This window comes from Gadus macrocephalus, chromosome 16, assembly GCF_031168955.1.
Source record: "Gadus macrocephalus chromosome 16, ASM3116895v1".
Classification (NCBI taxonomy): Eukaryota; Metazoa; Chordata; class Actinopteri; order Gadiformes; family Gadidae; genus Gadus; species Gadus macrocephalus.
Genome location: NC_082397.1, coordinates 3,357,340 through 3,376,423, shown reverse-complemented (window position 1 = coordinate 3,376,423; position 19,084 = coordinate 3,357,340). Strand labels below are relative to the sequence as shown.

At 46.5% G+C, this 19,084-nt stretch overlaps 1 protein-coding gene across 1 annotated transcript in view; it reads right to left on the bottom strand.

The window, feature by feature from the left end:
* Nucleotides 1–19,084, bottom strand: part of nbeab (neurobeachin b) — a 135,104-nt gene that overhangs the window by 81,745 nt on the left and 34,275 nt on the right. The window contains 7 exon segments of the mRNA XM_060075779.1: nucleotides 3,984–4,120; nucleotides 4,574–4,771; nucleotides 13,132–13,278; nucleotides 14,634–14,753; nucleotides 15,868–15,994; nucleotides 16,719–16,840; nucleotides 18,018–18,119. Coding sequence (XP_059931762.1) covers nucleotides 3,984–4,120; nucleotides 4,574–4,771; nucleotides 13,132–13,278; nucleotides 14,634–14,753; nucleotides 15,868–15,994; nucleotides 16,719–16,840; nucleotides 18,018–18,119 — 953 coding nt within the window.

Here is a 19,084-nt window from a genome sequence, read left to right as displayed (position 1 = left end):
AGAACCAGACCGCGTCAGGGAACCAGACCAGAGCAGAGAACCAGACCAGGGCAGAGAACCAGACCAGAGCAGGGAACCAGACCAGACCAGGGAACCAGACCAGAGCAGGGACCAGACCAGACCAGGGAACCAGACCAGAGCAGGGACCAGACCAGACCAGGGAACCAGACCAGAGCAGGGAACCAGACCAGGTCAGGGAACCAGACCAGAGCAGGGACCAGACCAGACCAGAGCAGGGACCAGACCAGGGCAGAGAACCAGACCGCGTCAGGGAACCAGACCAGAGCAGGGACCAGACCAGACCAGGGAACCAGACCAGAGCAGGGAACCAGACCAGAGCAGGGACCAGACCAGGTCAGGGAACCAGACCACGATGGGAACCAGACCAGACCAGGTCAGGAAACCAGGTCAGGTCAGGGAACCAGACCAGGTCAGGGAACCAGACCAGGTTAGGGAATCTGAATAGGTCAGGGAATCAGACTAGGAGCATTTCTCTATTTCAATACTCGTTTTTTGACCAGCCTACTTGGTACGATCGACCCTGAAGCACAAACCCCTGAGGAGGGAAGGACGCAGTACCGTCATCCTGCTATGTCTGCTGTGTCACCATCTCAGAATGGCAATACTCCTGTTATCGGATTAATATAACCTCCGGTTATCTCCGGTTATACCCAATAGAATGAAATATGATATCAAACTCAACCTATATCTGCCTCTTTCCATTTTCATGAAAATAATATGAATACAAGATTTGTAGCCTACATATAAAAGCCAGTGGTGGGACAAAGGTTGAGGAAGGTTATTGTTGCCCGACGTCGGTGGACGGATGCGATAACAAACGCGGCGTCACTGGAGCCCACACACCTCCGCTCCCGACGGGCCGAGCAAGAAGACACCAAACATTTTGAGAGAACTTTGCTTGGCGCAGACTTCTGGATGGAACAGGAACTGAAGAACCCAGATCGAGAGAGGGAAGGGTCAAGGAACCCGGGTCACCAGTTTATGCCACACTGTAGGGTCACAGCAAAACATACATTCTAGTCTGTGGGCGCTCGAGTGGCCGGCTCCGGGCAGACAGCTGCCCGTTGTACACGCAGCGATGCAGACACCAAGTCCGTGCCCAATATCAATTTTGTCGAGTTTGTCTCTGCAGCCCAGAAAGCATGATCAGATAAACAATTTTCCTCGAGTCCCCCGTTTATTATTTAGTAAAGAAATAACATTTCCAAATAAATTTGCTTTCGGCTATTGCATAGCCTGCATGGCAATATATTTGGAAACAAAGTGGAGTCCAATCTAATAATCCAATCACAACGCCATCGTTGGTTAGTACGTTATCCACATACAAGGAGTTTGACGTGGTTCTTCTCTCTCAGTTCTGATAGAACAGAAATGAATATCATATTTGTGTCTGCGTCGATGTTTGTGCCGCCTGTAGACAAACACACTGATTACAGCTCCGGGAGAGCGGGCAAGCGAACAGATAGTTTCTCTCCTCCGTGTTCGCTAGAAACGATAGCACTGGGGGAAATGCCGCCTCAGCAACAAACAGAGCCGAATTGCGTGAAGTTACAGTTATTACTCTCTGGTTCCTCTGGTTGGGAGATGGCCCCGCTAGCCGCTGCTACGGTGACCGCTGCCCCTTGTTGCCGGCTCTCATCGAGATAATGGCTGCAGGACTCTTTCCCTGCTCAGGGAATCTTTTGGTGTGGCCACACGGTCACCCGTACCTATAATAATACACTTTATAGAGCACTTTCAAAAAGGTTAAAAAGTGATTCACACTGTTAAATAAACAATAAAAAAAATACGGAGTAATAATTAAATACGCAGAAGGACCAAAATAATAATAACACCCAACAGGACAGTCGTTTTTAGTAAGGTAGTCTTACAACTTGATTTATTTGTTCATGTCGATCTAGCATAGAGCAAAGGCTGGCCGCCATCATGACCAAGGGAGGCTCGCCAGCTGATATCTGGACCAGAAGGTCTGGTATGGCTTATTCAGGCCGTTACAACCCAGGTCACATGAGGATGACCTGTGCGTGTGTGTGTGTGTGTGTGTGTGATGTTGTCTGTGTGTGTGTGTGTGTGTTGCCAGATCGTGTGTGTATGTGTGTGTGCCCCGTGCGTGCATGCACGTTTCCACTGCGTGTGTGTGCCTGTGTGTGTGTGTAACTGTGAGTGTGTGTGTTCTTTAATCAGCTTTTCTCCCTGTCCTCTAGTGAGCAGCGGCATTGAGCCACCACTCCACCAGTAACACACACACACACACACACACACACACACAATCTGTGTTAGAAATTGGCTATGATGGTCTGCTTATGTCTTTCAGTCTGACCCTCTCTAAATCTCTCTACCCCTCTCTGTCTCCCATCTACATACATTCTCACATGGAACCCATAAACCTTCATTAACACGTGTTTTATTCCGAATAAAAACAGGTTCCCTCTTATTGTGTTGCTGTTCACGTGGATGCTCCAGGATGTAGCCTGGAGCTAAAGCCTCCAGCAGGCCACAGGGAGGCTGGCCAGCCATTATCTAGACTGTACAGTCTGGGATGGCTTATTCAGTCCTTCACAACCAGGTCATATGAGGATGACCTCCGTGTGTGTGTGTGTGTGTGTGTGTGTGTGTGTCTACTGTATGTGTGTTTCCTGGGTGTGTTCTTTAATCAGCTTTTCTTCCCGTCCTCCAGTGGGCAGCAGTGCGGAGCAACCACTCCACCAGAAACACACACACACACACACACACACACACACACAAAACCTGTGAATTGTTCCCTCTGTCTCCTCTTTCTCTCTCCCCTACATACTTTTTTTAACACACTTGACTTTTACTGATGTTTTCTTCCAAAAAAAACAAACACGGCAATATTAAGAAAGTTTATTCACGTTATTTAAACGTCCATATATTCATGCCAATGTTTATTTTGAAGCGTTATGAAAGAGAAAAACTGAGCGAGAGCTAGAGACAGACAGTCAGCCAGACTCGGAGAGCGAGAAGGAGAATTGGATGGATGGATTGAACGAGACGGACACGACACGTGTACGTCTCTCTCCCTGCCTTCAACCCCTTGTCTCCGCTATGGAGGTGGGCGGTGGGAAGAGTGTTAGGGTGCAGAGCCCTGGTGGAGACCCACGGACCGCAGGGGTCTTGGGGGTGTGGCCGTCTCTGATCACGGGCAGGAGGACAGCGGTTTGGCTCAAGGCTCCATCACGACCGGACGCCTTCGCCGCCACATCGGAGGACTGCGAGCGCACCCAGCCTGCCACCGCCTCCGCCCCACCACAGAAACTGATCTAGACGCCAGCTGCCTAGAAATTAAGTCTTTGATCACTCTTCTAGCGAGCCAGATAACCCGCTAGCTGACATTTAGGATTGTTTTCAAACTCATTAGTATTCTGCTAGTCAGAAACAACTCTTTTACCCTTCGCTTCGCTACTGCCTTACTGTCCATGGCAGCAGGGATACCCAAATCCCTTAACCCATCAACGGTCCAAATCAAATAGTCTCAGTTTGAACCTTGTTGGAACACCAGTACAATCCACGTCCGTTGTCAGAAACCTCGGCATACTGCTTGACCCCCTCACTCCGTTTCAATCGGCACATTAAATCCCTCACTAAGATTGCATTCTTCCACCTCCGTAACATAGCCCTCGTTCGGCCCTTCCTCTCTACCTCTGATGCAGACTAACCCTCGTTCACTCCTTCATTACCTGCTGTCCTGTTCTGTGTGTGCTCATGACACTGTAAAGCGACCTTGAGTATGAGAAAGGCGCTATTTAAAAATATCATTATTATTTTCTCAAGGTTATTTCCATCTTTCCATACATTTCCCATATTTAGTTTTGGGCGTTTGTACGGTTGGAGGGTTCACTGTAATGTAGGACTGTGAAGCCCTTTGAGGCTGTAACCGTTTTTATAGGCGATACTAAACTGACGGAGAGAGTGCATCGCCCTGGGATCGATGGGCTACTCACCACACACTGGTGTCTGGGTGGCTGTCACCGGGCAGGCGCTGATGGTCCAGCTGGGAGAAGAGGGGGAACAGGACCTGGACGCCCCCTACAGAGTGCAGCGCTCTGGGGAGGGAGTGGGTCACCGTGGCTCGGACGTCCTGGGGGTCAGAGGTCGAGAGAGAGTGATATCATGAGCTAAAACGGTGTGTGTATAGGTTTGTTCAGGTGCGATTTATGGATTAGGTTGGGGAGAGAGAGAGAGAGAGAGAGAGAGAGAGAGAGAGAGAGAGAGAGAGAGAGAGAGTTACGGAAAGAGAGAGAGAGAGAGAGAGAGAGAAAAAGAGAGATAGAGAGAGAGAGTTAGGGCGAGAGAGAGTTAGGGAGAGAGGGCGAGAGAGAGCGTTAGGGCGAGAGAGAGTTAGGGCGAGAAAAAGAGAGAGAGTTAGGGCGAGAGAGAGAGAGTTAGGGCGAGAGAGAGAGAGAGTTAGGGCGAGAGAGAGAGAGAGAGAGAGAGAGAACCGTGTATGCATACGTTTGTTTACTTGAGGGGGGCCCGTCTGTGTGTGTGCGTGCTAATACGCGCACGTGCGGGTTCTTCTCCCCTCACAAACCTGCAGCATGAGTGCGTGCGGCGAGTGGACGAAGATGGACGCGTTGTCGCGCGGCGAGGACTCCAGGCAGAGCTGTCCGTCGGTGGCCTTGGCGTTGTAGGTGAAGCAGAGCGCGGCGCACAGCTTCCCGTCGTACAGGACCTGCTTGTGGTGGTCCGCCAGGTGGGTGTCGCTCTCCCAGCGGAACCGGAACGTGCTCTGGGGCGGGAGGGAGCGTCAGTGTTGCCAACTTAGCGATTTTGTCGCTATATTTAGCTACTTTTCAGACCCCTTTGGCGACTTTTTTTCAAAACAGCGACAAGCGACAAATCTAGCTCCTTTTTCAGCTGTTATTGGTGACTTTTGGCGACTTTTTGAGGTGAAAGCACTATCGCTATTACCTCTTCACAACGAGCACCGGGTGCCTCCCCCGTCTCAAAGCACTTACAGGCAGCCCAGTCCTCGTGCAGCAGTCCCTCCCAGCTGCTCTGTTAGCAGGAGCTAACAGGAGACGTTCACGCCTCGGCATCCGGGCTGCAAATGAATCCGCGTCCCGGCCAGCAAGCCGCCGCCGACTGATCCCGCCCCCTGACGTACAGTCAGGGCGGGAAAATGTAATATTTTCTTTGTCTAAATAAAATAATAAATCGCTGTGTTACATTGACTCACACTGCCTCAGGCTCAGTCACTTCACCTCACCTCGTCCACTGTGTGTGTGTGTCTTTACCATGTCGCAGTCAAAACTTTACCAACAAAAATATAGGAAAGAGTGGGAAGCAAACACTGCTTTTAAGGGCTGGTTAAAGCCGTTTATTGGAGACGATAAACGAGCATACTGTAGCTATTGCAAGGTCGATTTCTGTGCCAAACTCAGTGATGTGAAGAAACACAGTTCAACCCAAAAGCATATTCAAGAGGCAAAGCCTTAAAGTTCAGCTCAAACAACGCTGCCATTTATGGTAAGCAAAATTGGGACTAAGCAAAAAAAGAAAATGTCGTTTTTTTTTATACTTCCAGTTATGCAAATTAGGCGATGACGTCATCTAGCGACTTCTAGCGACTTTTAGGAGAGCCAATAGATACTTTCCTTCCTGAAGAGTTGGCAACACTGGGGAGCGTGCGGTCGACACATGACGGGCGTCCGGCTCGGGGTTCGGCGCATTTAACGCGGAAAAAAAAACATGGTTTATAGGCCTAATTGAACGTTTAAAATTGCCGTTCGAGCTTCCGTTGGTTTCAGAACGCCAAACAAAGCTAATATCCAATTGGAAGAAGAGTTTCAATAGTTTGAACTGAGCGTGAAAGGGTAGTGCTAGGTTTGGCTTCGACGCTCGACTCTACAGGAATACGTTTGCTTTCAACGCCGCCGCTGGAACAAACCAACTCCTGACAACTTTAAGTGGTCAGCTTCGAGATCGGCAAGGTTGTGAGGCTAGAATAACGTCTCCATGGGAACCCTACTAGACTAAAACGAATGCAACTTTAAGTTAACCGATGCTACATTGTACTCAGTAAAATCAAAGTATTTTGAAGTACCCGGACCACTTAAGGGCTGTGGCACATGGTGCATGGTGAAGGTCAGTTGAATTGGTACATTCTCACGCTAACAGATACAACCCAACAACTACACTAACCTGCACCCCTGCATGTGTGTATGGTTTGAAGGTTCTAGGTTCAAACCCTAAAATCGACATCCCTCCTGTAGTAATCAAAGATATCCTGACCCCTACCTGCGTCCCAAACATCGACTGGCACATCATGAATCACATCGTTCAATTGTAAATTGTGATCACTTGTTAATTGCCTCGCATAATCTACTCTGAAAGCCACAGCAAAAACAGGTATGGTCTCACAATCCAATGAATGCAATGCTGAAACAGTTATCATTGAGTCCTGACCATATCATCAAAAAGATTGCAGGTTCTGCTGCCAAACTTAAAATAAAATTGTTAAGAGTCTATATCACGTCTATGATCATGAACAGTGAGCCGCGCTGGCCGGGGCCAAGATATCAGGAGATATAGAGTGTACTATGAACTGTATCTGGCATCCTGCACAGCCTCATCCACACACACACACACATTACCCAGGGATGTTCCTGCCACCCCGATCAGCGGACCTAATGAAGTGCTCGCGCTGCGGCCCGCTGGCTCGATACCTGGTTCATTAGCGCTAATGTAACAAATGGCTAATCGATAGCGACAGCGGCCCGGGAGACCAGATACAGCGAATCCATTAGCCGTTTGGCAGACGAGCTCAATTAATGTAGCAACACAGAAAATATTATATAGAGGATACAGCAGAGAGTGCGAGAGAGAGAGGAATATTATTAATACAGAATACCAGAGAGAGAGGATAGAGGAGATAGAAGAGAGCGGAGAGAAAAGAGAGAAAAGAGGAGAGAGAAGAGCGAAAAGACGGAGGAGAGTGAAGAGAGAAGAGAGAGGAGAGAGAGAAGAGAAAAGAGACAGATGAGTGTGAAGAGGGAAGAGAGAGATGAGAGAGAATAGAGAGAAAAGAGGAGAAAAAAGAGAGAGGAATATTCTTCATAGAGGATACAAGATTGAGAGAGAGAGATGATAATGAGAGGAAGTGAGAAGAAGAGAGAGAGAGAGAATGTTCAGGTTACAGAGGAGAGAGAAGTTAAGGTGAGATGTATTGATAAGTTTGGGAGAGAAAGAGAGACAGAGAGAGGTTACATTGAGGTTGGCTGCCAAATGATAAAAAAACATGAAAACAATGTTGCTGTAAAAAGCTTCTGTAGGAAGGCTTCAAGAGTTTGAAGTGCAGAAAAGAGTGGAGAGAGCAAGAGGTTGAAACTAAATAACCCAAAAAACGTCTGTCTGTTCGCTATCGACATTGCCCTACCATTGAGAAGTGTTGCATTTCATCCATCTGGCAAGATGGATTCAGGCAAGATGGTTCCCTGAATCCATCACAGTAGAAATTCCCTGTCTGGTCTGAAATTGTTAGCGGGAACGAAAAAGGAAATCCAGATTTGCTCATACAGAGGCAGGCACAGTCGACTGAAAATATAAATTCTCACCGGCATTTCTAACAAATTACAACCCATTCATGGTATTCCTCATAACTATAATAGGTACATATTTCACGTCTGCTTGGGCCACAAACACAATTTGGATGTTGTCCCAAGTGGGCCTTGGGACGAAAAAGGTTTGGAACCACTGATTGAGATAGATATACAGAAAGGAACGTTATTAATCCCTCGGTAAGGTTCCCTTAGGCAATTGCACTGATACCTCGAGATCATCTGAGCCATCATCCTGGAAACCTCTGTAGATCCAGCTGTTGGACGGCTTCATGAAACATCTGGACCCCTCTCACAAAAATCCTCCTTTCATCACCACTTTTCCATTCCCTGTAAACTATTCATGTAGTAACTGGGTGTGAGCGGCTTGTGTTTTGGGTTTCTTAATGGTCTGTCCCACTGGCAGTGTATTTTCATATTCTTACCTAGTTCAGGAAAAACTGAAAGCTCATCCGTTCCACTCAACTGCATATTAAGCATATATATAAAGCAAACCTCTCCATTCTAATGTAGCATTTTTTCATCTTTATAGCTGGTATTTTATATCCCTATCATAGTGCATTATGGTTAAGCTGTAATTGATCCATGATATACATATAGCATACGGTATATTTGCCGATGCTGCACTCTGCTTTACATTAACATAACACTGCTCTCATATGATCCTGGCCTGTTGGCTGGGGCCAACACCGCCCGCCTGGCCTTCCCCATCACAGGTACTGCAGTATTAAAGCCATGCTGACTTCAGCACTAGTTCTCTACAGAGACAGGGGTGATTAAAGAGGCTGGCGTTCTCCGTTTGTTAATTATGCGGGGGGAAGTATGTAGCAAATCAATTTAAAAATAATTGTCCCCTTTTGTTACACCTGGACTCATTTTTGAAATGCAAACTTTAGGGTTCAGACGCAGACCAAAAACGCTTATATGAATGTGAGAGGACTTGGGTGGCTAAATGCTAGCGCTACATTGAGCGTGCTGCATGCCCAGAGACCGATTAAACATTAATGAATTCTTTAGGATGCCCACTCGGTCCTCTAGGGCTCATGGTCCCTTGGACTTAAAATAATTTAACTAAATGATAAGGCTTCCACCTGTCCTTCCTGTTAGGAACGTTTCACACCTCGTCGGTCTCAAGACGTTGCCCACACCTCCACCAGGGTCCCAGGTCGGGTTCTTCATGAAGTCCTGCTGACAGCAACACTAGACCGCAATGATTAATGACTTAACGTGGGAAAGCTCGCTCGCGCGCGCGCGCTCGCTCGCTCTCTCGCGCGCGCGCGCTCGCTCGCTCGCTCTCTCGCAGCGCGCGCGCTCGCTCGCTCTCTCGCTCGCGCCGCGCGCGCTCGCTCGCTCTCTCGCGCTCTCTCTCTCTCTCGCTCTCTCGCGCTCTCTCTCTCTCTCTCTCTCTCTCTCTCTCTCTCTCTCTCTCTCTCTCTCTCTCTCTCTCTCTCTCTCTCTCTCTCTCTCTCTCTCTCTCTCTCTCTCTCTCTCTCTCTCTCTCTCTCTCTCTCTCTCTCTCTCTCTCTCTCTCTCTCTCTCTCTCCAAACTCAGCAGCACATCTCTCATCACCCAGTCTCTTTACCCTTCAGTCAGGAGCCCGGCTCCCAGGCGATAACGAGCTGCCACTTCACAGTAAAAGTCTCGGTACTGCTACTTCACAGTAAAAGTCTCGGTACTGCCACTTCACAGTAAAAGCCCCTCGCTGAGGCTGGATAATGATGTATAGCTGGCAGTTAATAAACCCCCTGCAGGGCCGACGCTGTCCTTCCTACTCCTCCTGATCCCCATTCCTCCCCCGCATCTACAGCTCCTCCTCGCCCCCTGTCCTCCTCTTCTTAAAGACAATCGTTTAAAAAATAAACGTGAAAATAAGAAAAAGCAAAGCCAAGTATTAGCATGAATTACGATAAGTGTTTTTCCAGGACATTTCTCCAAGAAGTTTAAACTGTCGGGGTAAATAATCGTTGAGGTAAATAACGTTTGAAGCCAAGAGGCATGAATGAATCTGGCAGTTGGGGGGGGGTTGTTTCATTTAATTTTAGGGATGTTTTATTGCAGCAGTGCTCCGCCGAGGGTAACATTACGCTGGAGTGGAACTCTAAGCCTACAGCTCTCCCGCGTCAATCTCACGACAAACTAAAAGTGCCAAAAACCCAAGGCTACAACCTAAAATGTTTTTTTTAGCTTTCCCAACTAATAATGCATTTGTTCAACCAAGCTTGCAAACAGTGTGACCTTCATAGTGATTTCACATGTTCAACATTAAAACTTTGGTTCCGAACCACCTTTGGGCATATTGGGGTTAGAGAGTGTAGGGATAAGCAAAGAAAAATAAACATCATTAGAGACTGCTGACCTGAATGTCAGTGTATTACAGCGTTATACTATGCATTCTAGTATTATATGATACATTCTAGTATTATATGATTTATTATAATATCATTTATGCATTATAATATCATATGATGTAATAAATTATGTATTAAAAAACGGATAGTTCCGGCTGTTGATTCTGATTGACTTTATTTCATGTGCTGTGGGTGCATTTTGTGGATCCTTACCAGGTAGTCTATACTGAATGTTTTAGGAAGCGTTTTATCGAGCCACTTGAGGCTGTGCTTACCAGTGGATTTAGAGCAGCTATGGGAGGCTCTAGACACTCGGCTTCGTTCTGTGCCAGCTTAATAACAGCATTAGAAGCATTACTGTACTCGACTGTATGCTGTGATTGTTCTCAGCTTGTCATTTCTAAGAATCAAAGAACCAGGGAATGAAAACGGACATATGAACTGTGTAATAATTGTAGATCAAATATTGCCGTTAATAATACATACGTACAGTATTATGTAAATATTAAATGACCGAAGGACAACAGACAACAGAACCCAGTTCAAACGTGAGAGCGGTTTCCGCATAATCCTCCGTCCAGAAATACAACGCGCAGCAACCAACTCCCCGACGACCGCCTTCATCTTCCCCACCTCTGAGCAGGCCACATCAGTCAGACTGTCGCAAGCAACATCTGCTGAGAGTTACGAAACAGCTGCCATCCCCTTAAACTCAACATTTATACATAGGAAGGCGAGACGATTCTACGGCTGGCGTTGTTTACGTTGCGGCACGCTTAAAGCTGACAACGTCTGATGAAATGGTATGGAACACACAAGGGTTTGAAGTTTTCATGGTGCCGACAGACAACGGTGTTAGTAATCATACAGTCGATTATCCTTTTCCACTGGCTGACGCAAGAGTGTTATTTCCCTGTCACATTCATTTAAAACACCAAGAGTGGCGTGACTGCGCCACGGATCACGCTTAAATCCGTGAAAAATAAACGTGATGCAAAAATCTATGGGCTGTAGTAGCAAGTTGAATCCAAATGACAGAACACAAATCTCTGCTGTAGAGCATACGGCATACAGCATGTTCTGTCTGCTGGAGGGCACTGCTCGCTAGTTAGCGCTTGATGCTAGCTTAAGGTGACCAGATTTGTAAATGAAATATCTGATATTATTTCTTAAAAAGAAAAAAAGCGAAGAAATATCATTTTGCTTATTCTTATCATGGTCAATGCAAGTACTTTGGTAAATTGTTTGGCAGTAACCTACATACCCAATGGGTTACTATGATGTGTTTTAAGCTCTGCTAAAGGTTAGCTACTCAAACAGGCAAATGTTTCTTATTGGGTTGATCATCTATTGTTTGTATAATAATAATAATAATAATAATACATTTAATTTAGAGGCGCCTTTCAAGACACCCAAGGTCACCTTACAGAGCATATAGTCATCATTCAAAACTAGGTAAAACAGACTAGGAATAAAAGGAAAACAGAGGTTAAACATGAAGAATAATAATAATTAATAACACTCAAAGACGCCTAAAGTGAAGGGGGGACCTCACTAACCACCACCATATAAGTATAAGCCATGCCTGCTTATGGTATAAAGTCGATTGATAGACCCCCGCTTAGCGAGCCTGATGCAGCCTATCAGATAGACTTTAGACGAATTACCAACTGGCTAAAAAATTATATTCATGCTCAACCTAGAACCGTTGCCAATGAAAAAATGCATTTATATATTCTTTAAATCCTTTTGGAAAAACCTGGACATTACCGGGGAAATCTCTAACCAGGGACAGGCCAACGGAGAAATGGGGACTATCACCCAATGCATGCTGGTCTGGATACTAGCTAGCATTGGCAAACATGAGCTGGGAGTGAAATACACCATTATTAGGGCCTGGACCAGGTGTGTTAGTATGCGTGTCGGTTTGTTTGTGTCCAGTGTGTGTGCATCATGAAAGCTAAACACCCTAGATCTGACAAGGACCTTGTTCACCCATGGACAGGGTTCTCAGTGACTGCCTCCACACACACACACACACACACACACACACACACACACACACACACACACACACACACACACACACACACACACACACACACACACACACACACACACACACACACACACACACACACACACACTCCCCTCCCTCACTCTCCTCCCCTGTGGGTCGGTGGGCGATCCTGCTGAGACGTGCTGAAACAACACTCTAGAAGCCAGCCAGGAGGTGACCAATTATGAGAGGACTGACCGAATAAGCTGCAATCCAGGAGAGCCTTTGGATTTCTCTTCTTCTTCTTCTTCCTCCCCCCCCGTTTTTCTCCCTTCTCTCACCCTTTCTGCGTCAGTTGGTCACAGTGTGTGGGCCTTTCTCTGACGCTCTCTCTCTATCTCGCCCCTTTATCTTCTCTCTCTCTGTCTCTGTTTGTTTCTCTCTCTCCATCTCCCCCTCCCACTCTCCCCCTCCTTCTCTCCATCTCTCCCAGGGTCTTTGTGTGTTGTCAGAGAGATTGAGGGATTAACTCCAACATCCATTACAATCCTGTCCACACCTGACACGACAACTGTGGGGTTTTACGGACATTTATCAGTCTTCTGTCAAAAAAACATTCATACACATTGAGCCAGCAGGAACCTTCTCCAAGAACACACACACACACACACACACACACACACACACACACACACACACACACACACACACACACACACACACACACACACACACACACACACACACACACACACACACACACACACACACACACACACACTCCACTGAAAACACTGCATTGCCTCGCAATCAGCGTAGCCTCAACTTGCTGCTATATATGCTCCACAGAGCCACGAGATGAAAAACAATCAACGTCTATAGCCGTCATCATCAAAGAGCGCTGAGTGGATGCAAGCGTTGGCCATGGAGAATTAAAGCGCCAAGATGTTTTTGGCTCGCACAGAGCCTTCAGACGCACCACAACATAATCCATTGGCTATTACCCCTGCCAGCGGCTCGCAGCCGAATGCTCAATCTGACGGATCATCACGAGATGAGGAGCTGAGGAGTGGGTGGCTCGCTCCGTCCCATCGCGCCCCCCCCCCCCCCCCCCCGAGAAGGGACCTGGCGAGGCGGATACGGCTAGGGGTCAGGGGCGAGGCTGGGGGTAGGATTGTGTACCTTATAGCTCGGGCCGAGCTGGTGGATGGCGAAGATCTGCGCGGGGTTGAGCGCGTCACTAAACGCGTAGAAGGCGGCGAGCTGGCCGCAGAACACCCGGTTAGAGTCGGCCGTCTCCGACGAGCCCAGGAAGCACTTGTCGTAGCTCTGAGAGAGAGAGAGAGAGAGAGAGAGAGAGAGAGAGAGAGAGAGGAATCCATAATGTATTTATTATGTTATTAAGGGTTATCTTGGTGTCCATTAAGCAGCAGAAAATGATGGTCCCTGAAATCCTTTGCGGGGTGAGGTCTCGCGTAATTTCAGTCTATTGAATTCCTCCAATTCCTTCAAGCTGATTTAATGTGCAAAGTCTTTCAATTACCGTATGCCTACGTGGTCAGGAAAGGTCATTCACATTACGACGATGTTCCTCATTTAATTTTTTTTTTATTATGGTAGAGGATATTATGGTAGGAGTGCTATGGGTGTCCAACCCGTTGCTGTCACCGATTGTCGAACAAGTGGGATGAGGGCGACCAACTCATTCTGAACATAGCTTTTGAATGCTTTTCTGTACAATAACACTTACATCCTGTGGCTACAGAGTTCTCTTTTGTGCTTTCTCACATAGAAGCCAATCAAATTCCACAAGTATTTTGTGTGGATTTTACTTTTTTTTATGCACCGCTACGAAAAGAGAAGGGGTCGAGGGTATAAAGATTGAATGACATTGGAGCGGGCATCGGAATCAAACCTGTTTCTCCTTATATCTATTTATCAGAGAACCACAGAAAGGCACTTCTCTTTTTATTCAGCACTTTTCAACATGTCTCCAAACTCCCCCCCCCCCCCCCCCCTGAATCTTATTTCCCTTCACGTCTGTTCATCTGATTAACCTGTCAACAACCTTGTGCACCTGAGCGGCCTAGATTGATTGTAAATCTAAAATTAAGATTTTAGATTTCACTATGTGGCAGGGACACCTTTTGCTTCCAGCGGTCAGTGACGTTAACCGTCTGTCACTCAACAGCCGCGTCACTGCTGGGAGATTTTCTCTCTCCAGAGTCCTCGTTTACCAGCCAATTAAAACTAAGGGGAGAGGCCTCCGCAGCAATCTGCAAATGCAAATATTGAGCTCTCTCTATTCAGGTCAGGTTATTCTGGATCCCCACTCATCTTACTTCTGCTGTCCCTCTCTCCCCCCCTCCCCAGGCTCCTCGCACTGACAAAACCATATTCAAATCTCCTTCTTTGAACCAGAAGAAGAAACAGCCCGCAACTCCCAGGAGAAATCTGTGTCCAAGTGATAAAAAACCCATTTTTTTATGTTTCTGCCGGGTGATTTATGATGTGGTTCCACTTTTATTTTATTCTTTCTCACAATAAGAAACCGTCCTTCTAGAACAATCCGGAAAAGCGTCTGGCGTCGGTTGGACCCGTTGGTCGTAAAGAAACGGAAAACAGAGCCAGCGACCGTGGCGGCGACTGTGACGGGGTGGACGGAAGAGAGGACGCCCGCTTACGTCACTGGTGTTGACGTGCCACGCCATGTCGCCGTAGGAGACCAGCTGCCCGTTGACGTAGCAACGGATCTCGCTGTTCCGCCAGCGGTTGTAGACGTGGACCGCGCTGATCATGTACCACTGAGGAGAAGAGAAGAGGATGAGATGACAGCAGAGAAAAACAAACACATGACCTCGGCTACAAGGTTATGCGTTTGTCGATTCATGATTTCAATGAGCACCATGTACTCAGATGAGAGAGACAGTGGGAGAGATAGGAGAGGAGAGGGAGATATGGAGGGGACAGAGAGAGCTATAGAAGTTACAGACAAGATGCTACCCAAAAAGAAAAGGGTGATAATAATGTCTATATTAGGTCATCTGTTTAGTAGACAATTTCCTCCAAAAGAGACTCACAGCATCATCCGGATATCTTGCGCAACATTCGCCTATTGGTCAGAGTGCGGACATTGGGGTTCGAACCGAGAACCACCCGAGCCACTCTACTATCTTGCCAAATAGCCTTGCTACGGGTCTTAATGCATTGGCATGATAGCTTGCACCTATTTCAGTACATTATTTTTGAGTATGTATTTTAATGTGTCATATGTGTGTGTGTGTGTGTGTTGGATGTGAGTGGACCATCTGAGTCCATGATAAAGATTTATTATTATTATTATTATTATTAATCAACTACTAGGTAAAATGTCTTGCATATCCTCCTCCAACGTCCTGCGTCTAGTGGGTATCCTCTTTGAGCAAACCACCCAGCCCACATCTCTGTTCTAATGATCTGTGTTCACTGCGGGTCACTCGGGATAGACGCGTCTACCAAACGATTAAATAGTAAACACAAACACCTTACCTTTCCCTAGGAAGTTGCTGCTCGGAAATATCTATTATTGAAGTACACCGATGACGATTACTTCTCGGAGAGTCTCTCTTTATTGTCTGAAAATGCCTCATGACTCTGCAGTCTCAAGCGAGCAACCTTATTAAACGATCAAGACGACGTTTAACCACAGACCTAATAAAAAAAAAGCGTTTAACAACGGGCCTAGATAGGGGCCGGAGGGACATGCCCATTCACAAGAGCAATCATTCATGGTCCGAAGGTTGCAGTACCAGCATCGTGCGTACCTTCCTGGGCTTAGAGTCATTCATGGTCCGAAGGTTGCAGTACCAGCATCGTGCGTACCTTCCTGGGCTTAGAGTCATTCATGCTCACGGACCTCAGTACCAGCACCGTGCTTACCTTCCTGGGCTGAAAGTCGTACTTGACACAGTGTTGGAACCCCTTCCCTTTAGACTTGAGCGACGTGACGATCAGACAGTTGCCCACAAAGTGCGCAGAGTAGCCCACCCCCTTGTTGGTGCGGAAGCTGTGGACAGAGACAGGTGGATGTCGGGTTATGCGATGAAGAGTGACAGAGCCTTTGGATCAACTTGTCAAGAGGCGGCGGTTCTCTATTCATCAAAGTTACGCGGCTTAAGTTCGTTTTTTGTTGTGCGTCAGTATGATTGATACACGCTTACATATAAATCGACTGTCACTTTGTTTTGCTTCCTGGGTGTGGACTGATGTACAAGGGCGTGATGAGAGACCCAGACAGACAGACAGACAGACAGACAGACAGACAGACAGACAGACAGACAGACAGACAGACAGACAGACAGACATCCATAGACAGAGAGAGGGAGATGGCAATTGAGGAGAAGGACAGAGGACAGAGAAGAGGGGCTGAAGTCTGAGAGAAAGAGACAGCTAGAGAGAGAGAGACTTGAAACACAGAGAAATGGGGGGGATGGTGAAGGAGGCAGAGAGGGACTAGCAAAATTCTCTCTCTTTGAAAATTTCTGTTCTTCTAACAGGCCCTGGCACTGGGCCACATCTCGTCGACGTTTGGCAGGACTCAAACTGGATTAGCCTGCTACATCAGGGACGCTTCTAGAGCCTGTCACCACGACAACTGGGCGACGCTGGTCCAGGAACTCGAAAAAAAAACCTCATAGGTACATTTGTAATGCAAACTCAAAACACCGGAGGAGGAAGAAGAGGAGGAAGAAGAGGATGGGAGGAGCAGGGGGAGCAGGGCTATGACTCACCAGTAGAGGTACGGCTTGTCGCCGTCGCTGCTGATGCTGCCGAGCGGATCCATTCTGAACCAGGTGCTGAGGGTGAAGCCGCCCTGATACGGCCACCTGGCGATAGGAGGCAACGCTATGGCCTGGAGGAAGACAGGATTACATTATCACAGTAAGCCTTGTTGTGTTGGAGCCCTAACATGCTGTGACTGTTTAGTTTGTAGCCGTTAACCTGCCCCAAGCCCTTTTGGGGTTAACCCTTGCCTGAAATGACATTCCCAAAGTAAATCAAGATTAGCTCTATATATCTGTTGGCTCTATATCCGTCAGGTTATTTGTGTGGTACCAGGCGAAAACATCCTCATTAGCACACGGCTGGAAACAATTACCATTCACAATGTCAGGAGAAAACACCAAGTTAACGGTAATTTAATGTTGTTCTATATTTAAACAACAGGCAAATCTCTACAAAAAATTCAATAGCTGACTTTTCCGAGAAACTCTTATTTAATCATCAGACATTTGTAACCCTAACAGCCATTGTTCAATGATTTTCAGATATTTACATAGTACTTTCTGTTAAATGATTTCACAACTCTCCAAAGTTTCCAACATATTATAATGTCATGGACAATGACAACCGCTGTCTCTATTAAAAAGTTGGATTAAAAAAGTAATTAAAAATGTACAGCTTCCTTAAGTTTTCTTCCTTCAAAGGTTTCTTTCGCAAAGAACAACCTCCGCAGAGAGAAAACGACTTTGTGCGGTAAGACTCAAATTAAATTCCTCGCTGCCACTACAAGACGAAGGAGATTGAAATGAGCTGCCAAGGAATGTCGTTTCCCCACCAAAGTATTTCTGCAATAGAAAATGACACTGCAGTCTTCACTTAACATAAAACACATAACTTTTAAACTGTGGAAGCAGATCATGACCTTTTGTGACGCCATTAGTTATGTAAAAAAAAAATCATCCTTGGGTCCTTGTGATAAAGAAAGTCTGTAATTTGTATCCAGAACAGACAATTCCAGTGTGCAATTTCCGGCCCTGTGTTAAATTAACTGGAATTCACTTCGACACGTAGCTAATGGATCGAACATGATTTAAGTAAGAGTTCTAGGAAAGAGGGGGGAGAAGTTATCTCCATGGAAACGGCTCACGACAACTTTGCAATACTATTTTCGTAAGCTAGCGCACATCGTTCAGAAAGAGTTTCATAACGAGCGGCATTGTGCATGAACAGTGCCAAGCACCGGGCCATTACACCATAAGTGGAACGTGGAAGTGAGTCCGAAAAAGCACCTAAACTGAGTGACTCACGGCAGCTCTGTGTCCTGGGAAGCTGAAGAAGGTGTCCGGGCCGGCCGTCTGGGGCTCCGTGTTGAGGCTCAACACCGACAGCAGCTTCACCGCATGCCTGGGCTATAACACACACACACACACACACACACACACACACACACACACACACAGGTTATAACACACTCTGAGATTAAAAAACACACACACACACACACACACACAGGTTATAACACACACAGATTAAAAAACACACACACACACACACACACACACACACACACACACAGGTTATAACACACACTCTGAGATTAAAACACACACACACACACACACACACTCACACACACACACACACACACACACACACACACACAGGTTATAACACACTCTGAGATTAAAAAACACACACACACACACACACACACAGGTTATAACACACACTGAGATTAAAACACACACACACACACACACACACACACACACAGGTTATAACACACACTCTGAGATTAAAACACACACACACACACACACACACACAGGTTATAACACACACTCTGAGATTAAAAAACACACACACACACACACACACAGGTTATAACACTCTGAGATTAAAAAACACACACACACACACACACACACACACACACACACAGGTTATAACACACACTGAGATTAAAACACACACACACACACACACACACACACACACACACACAGGTTATAACACACACTGAGATTAAAAAACACACACACACACACACACACAGGTTATAACACACACTCTGAGATTAAAACACACACACACACACACACAGGTTATAACACACATTCTGAGATTAAAAAACACACACACACACACACACACACACAAAGGTTATACATCACACACAGAGACTAGAACGGGAGAACATACACAAGAGGTAAACACTTTAGAATATAATGTGAGCAATGGAATATATCTTGCTGTGAAGGTGTAGGGCGACAGAGAGAGAGACAAAGAGAGAGAGCGTAAGCGAGAGAGAGCAAGTCATGCAGTGGATAAGAGAAAGCGAGAGATAGAAATGTATAGATAGGATGAGTGATGA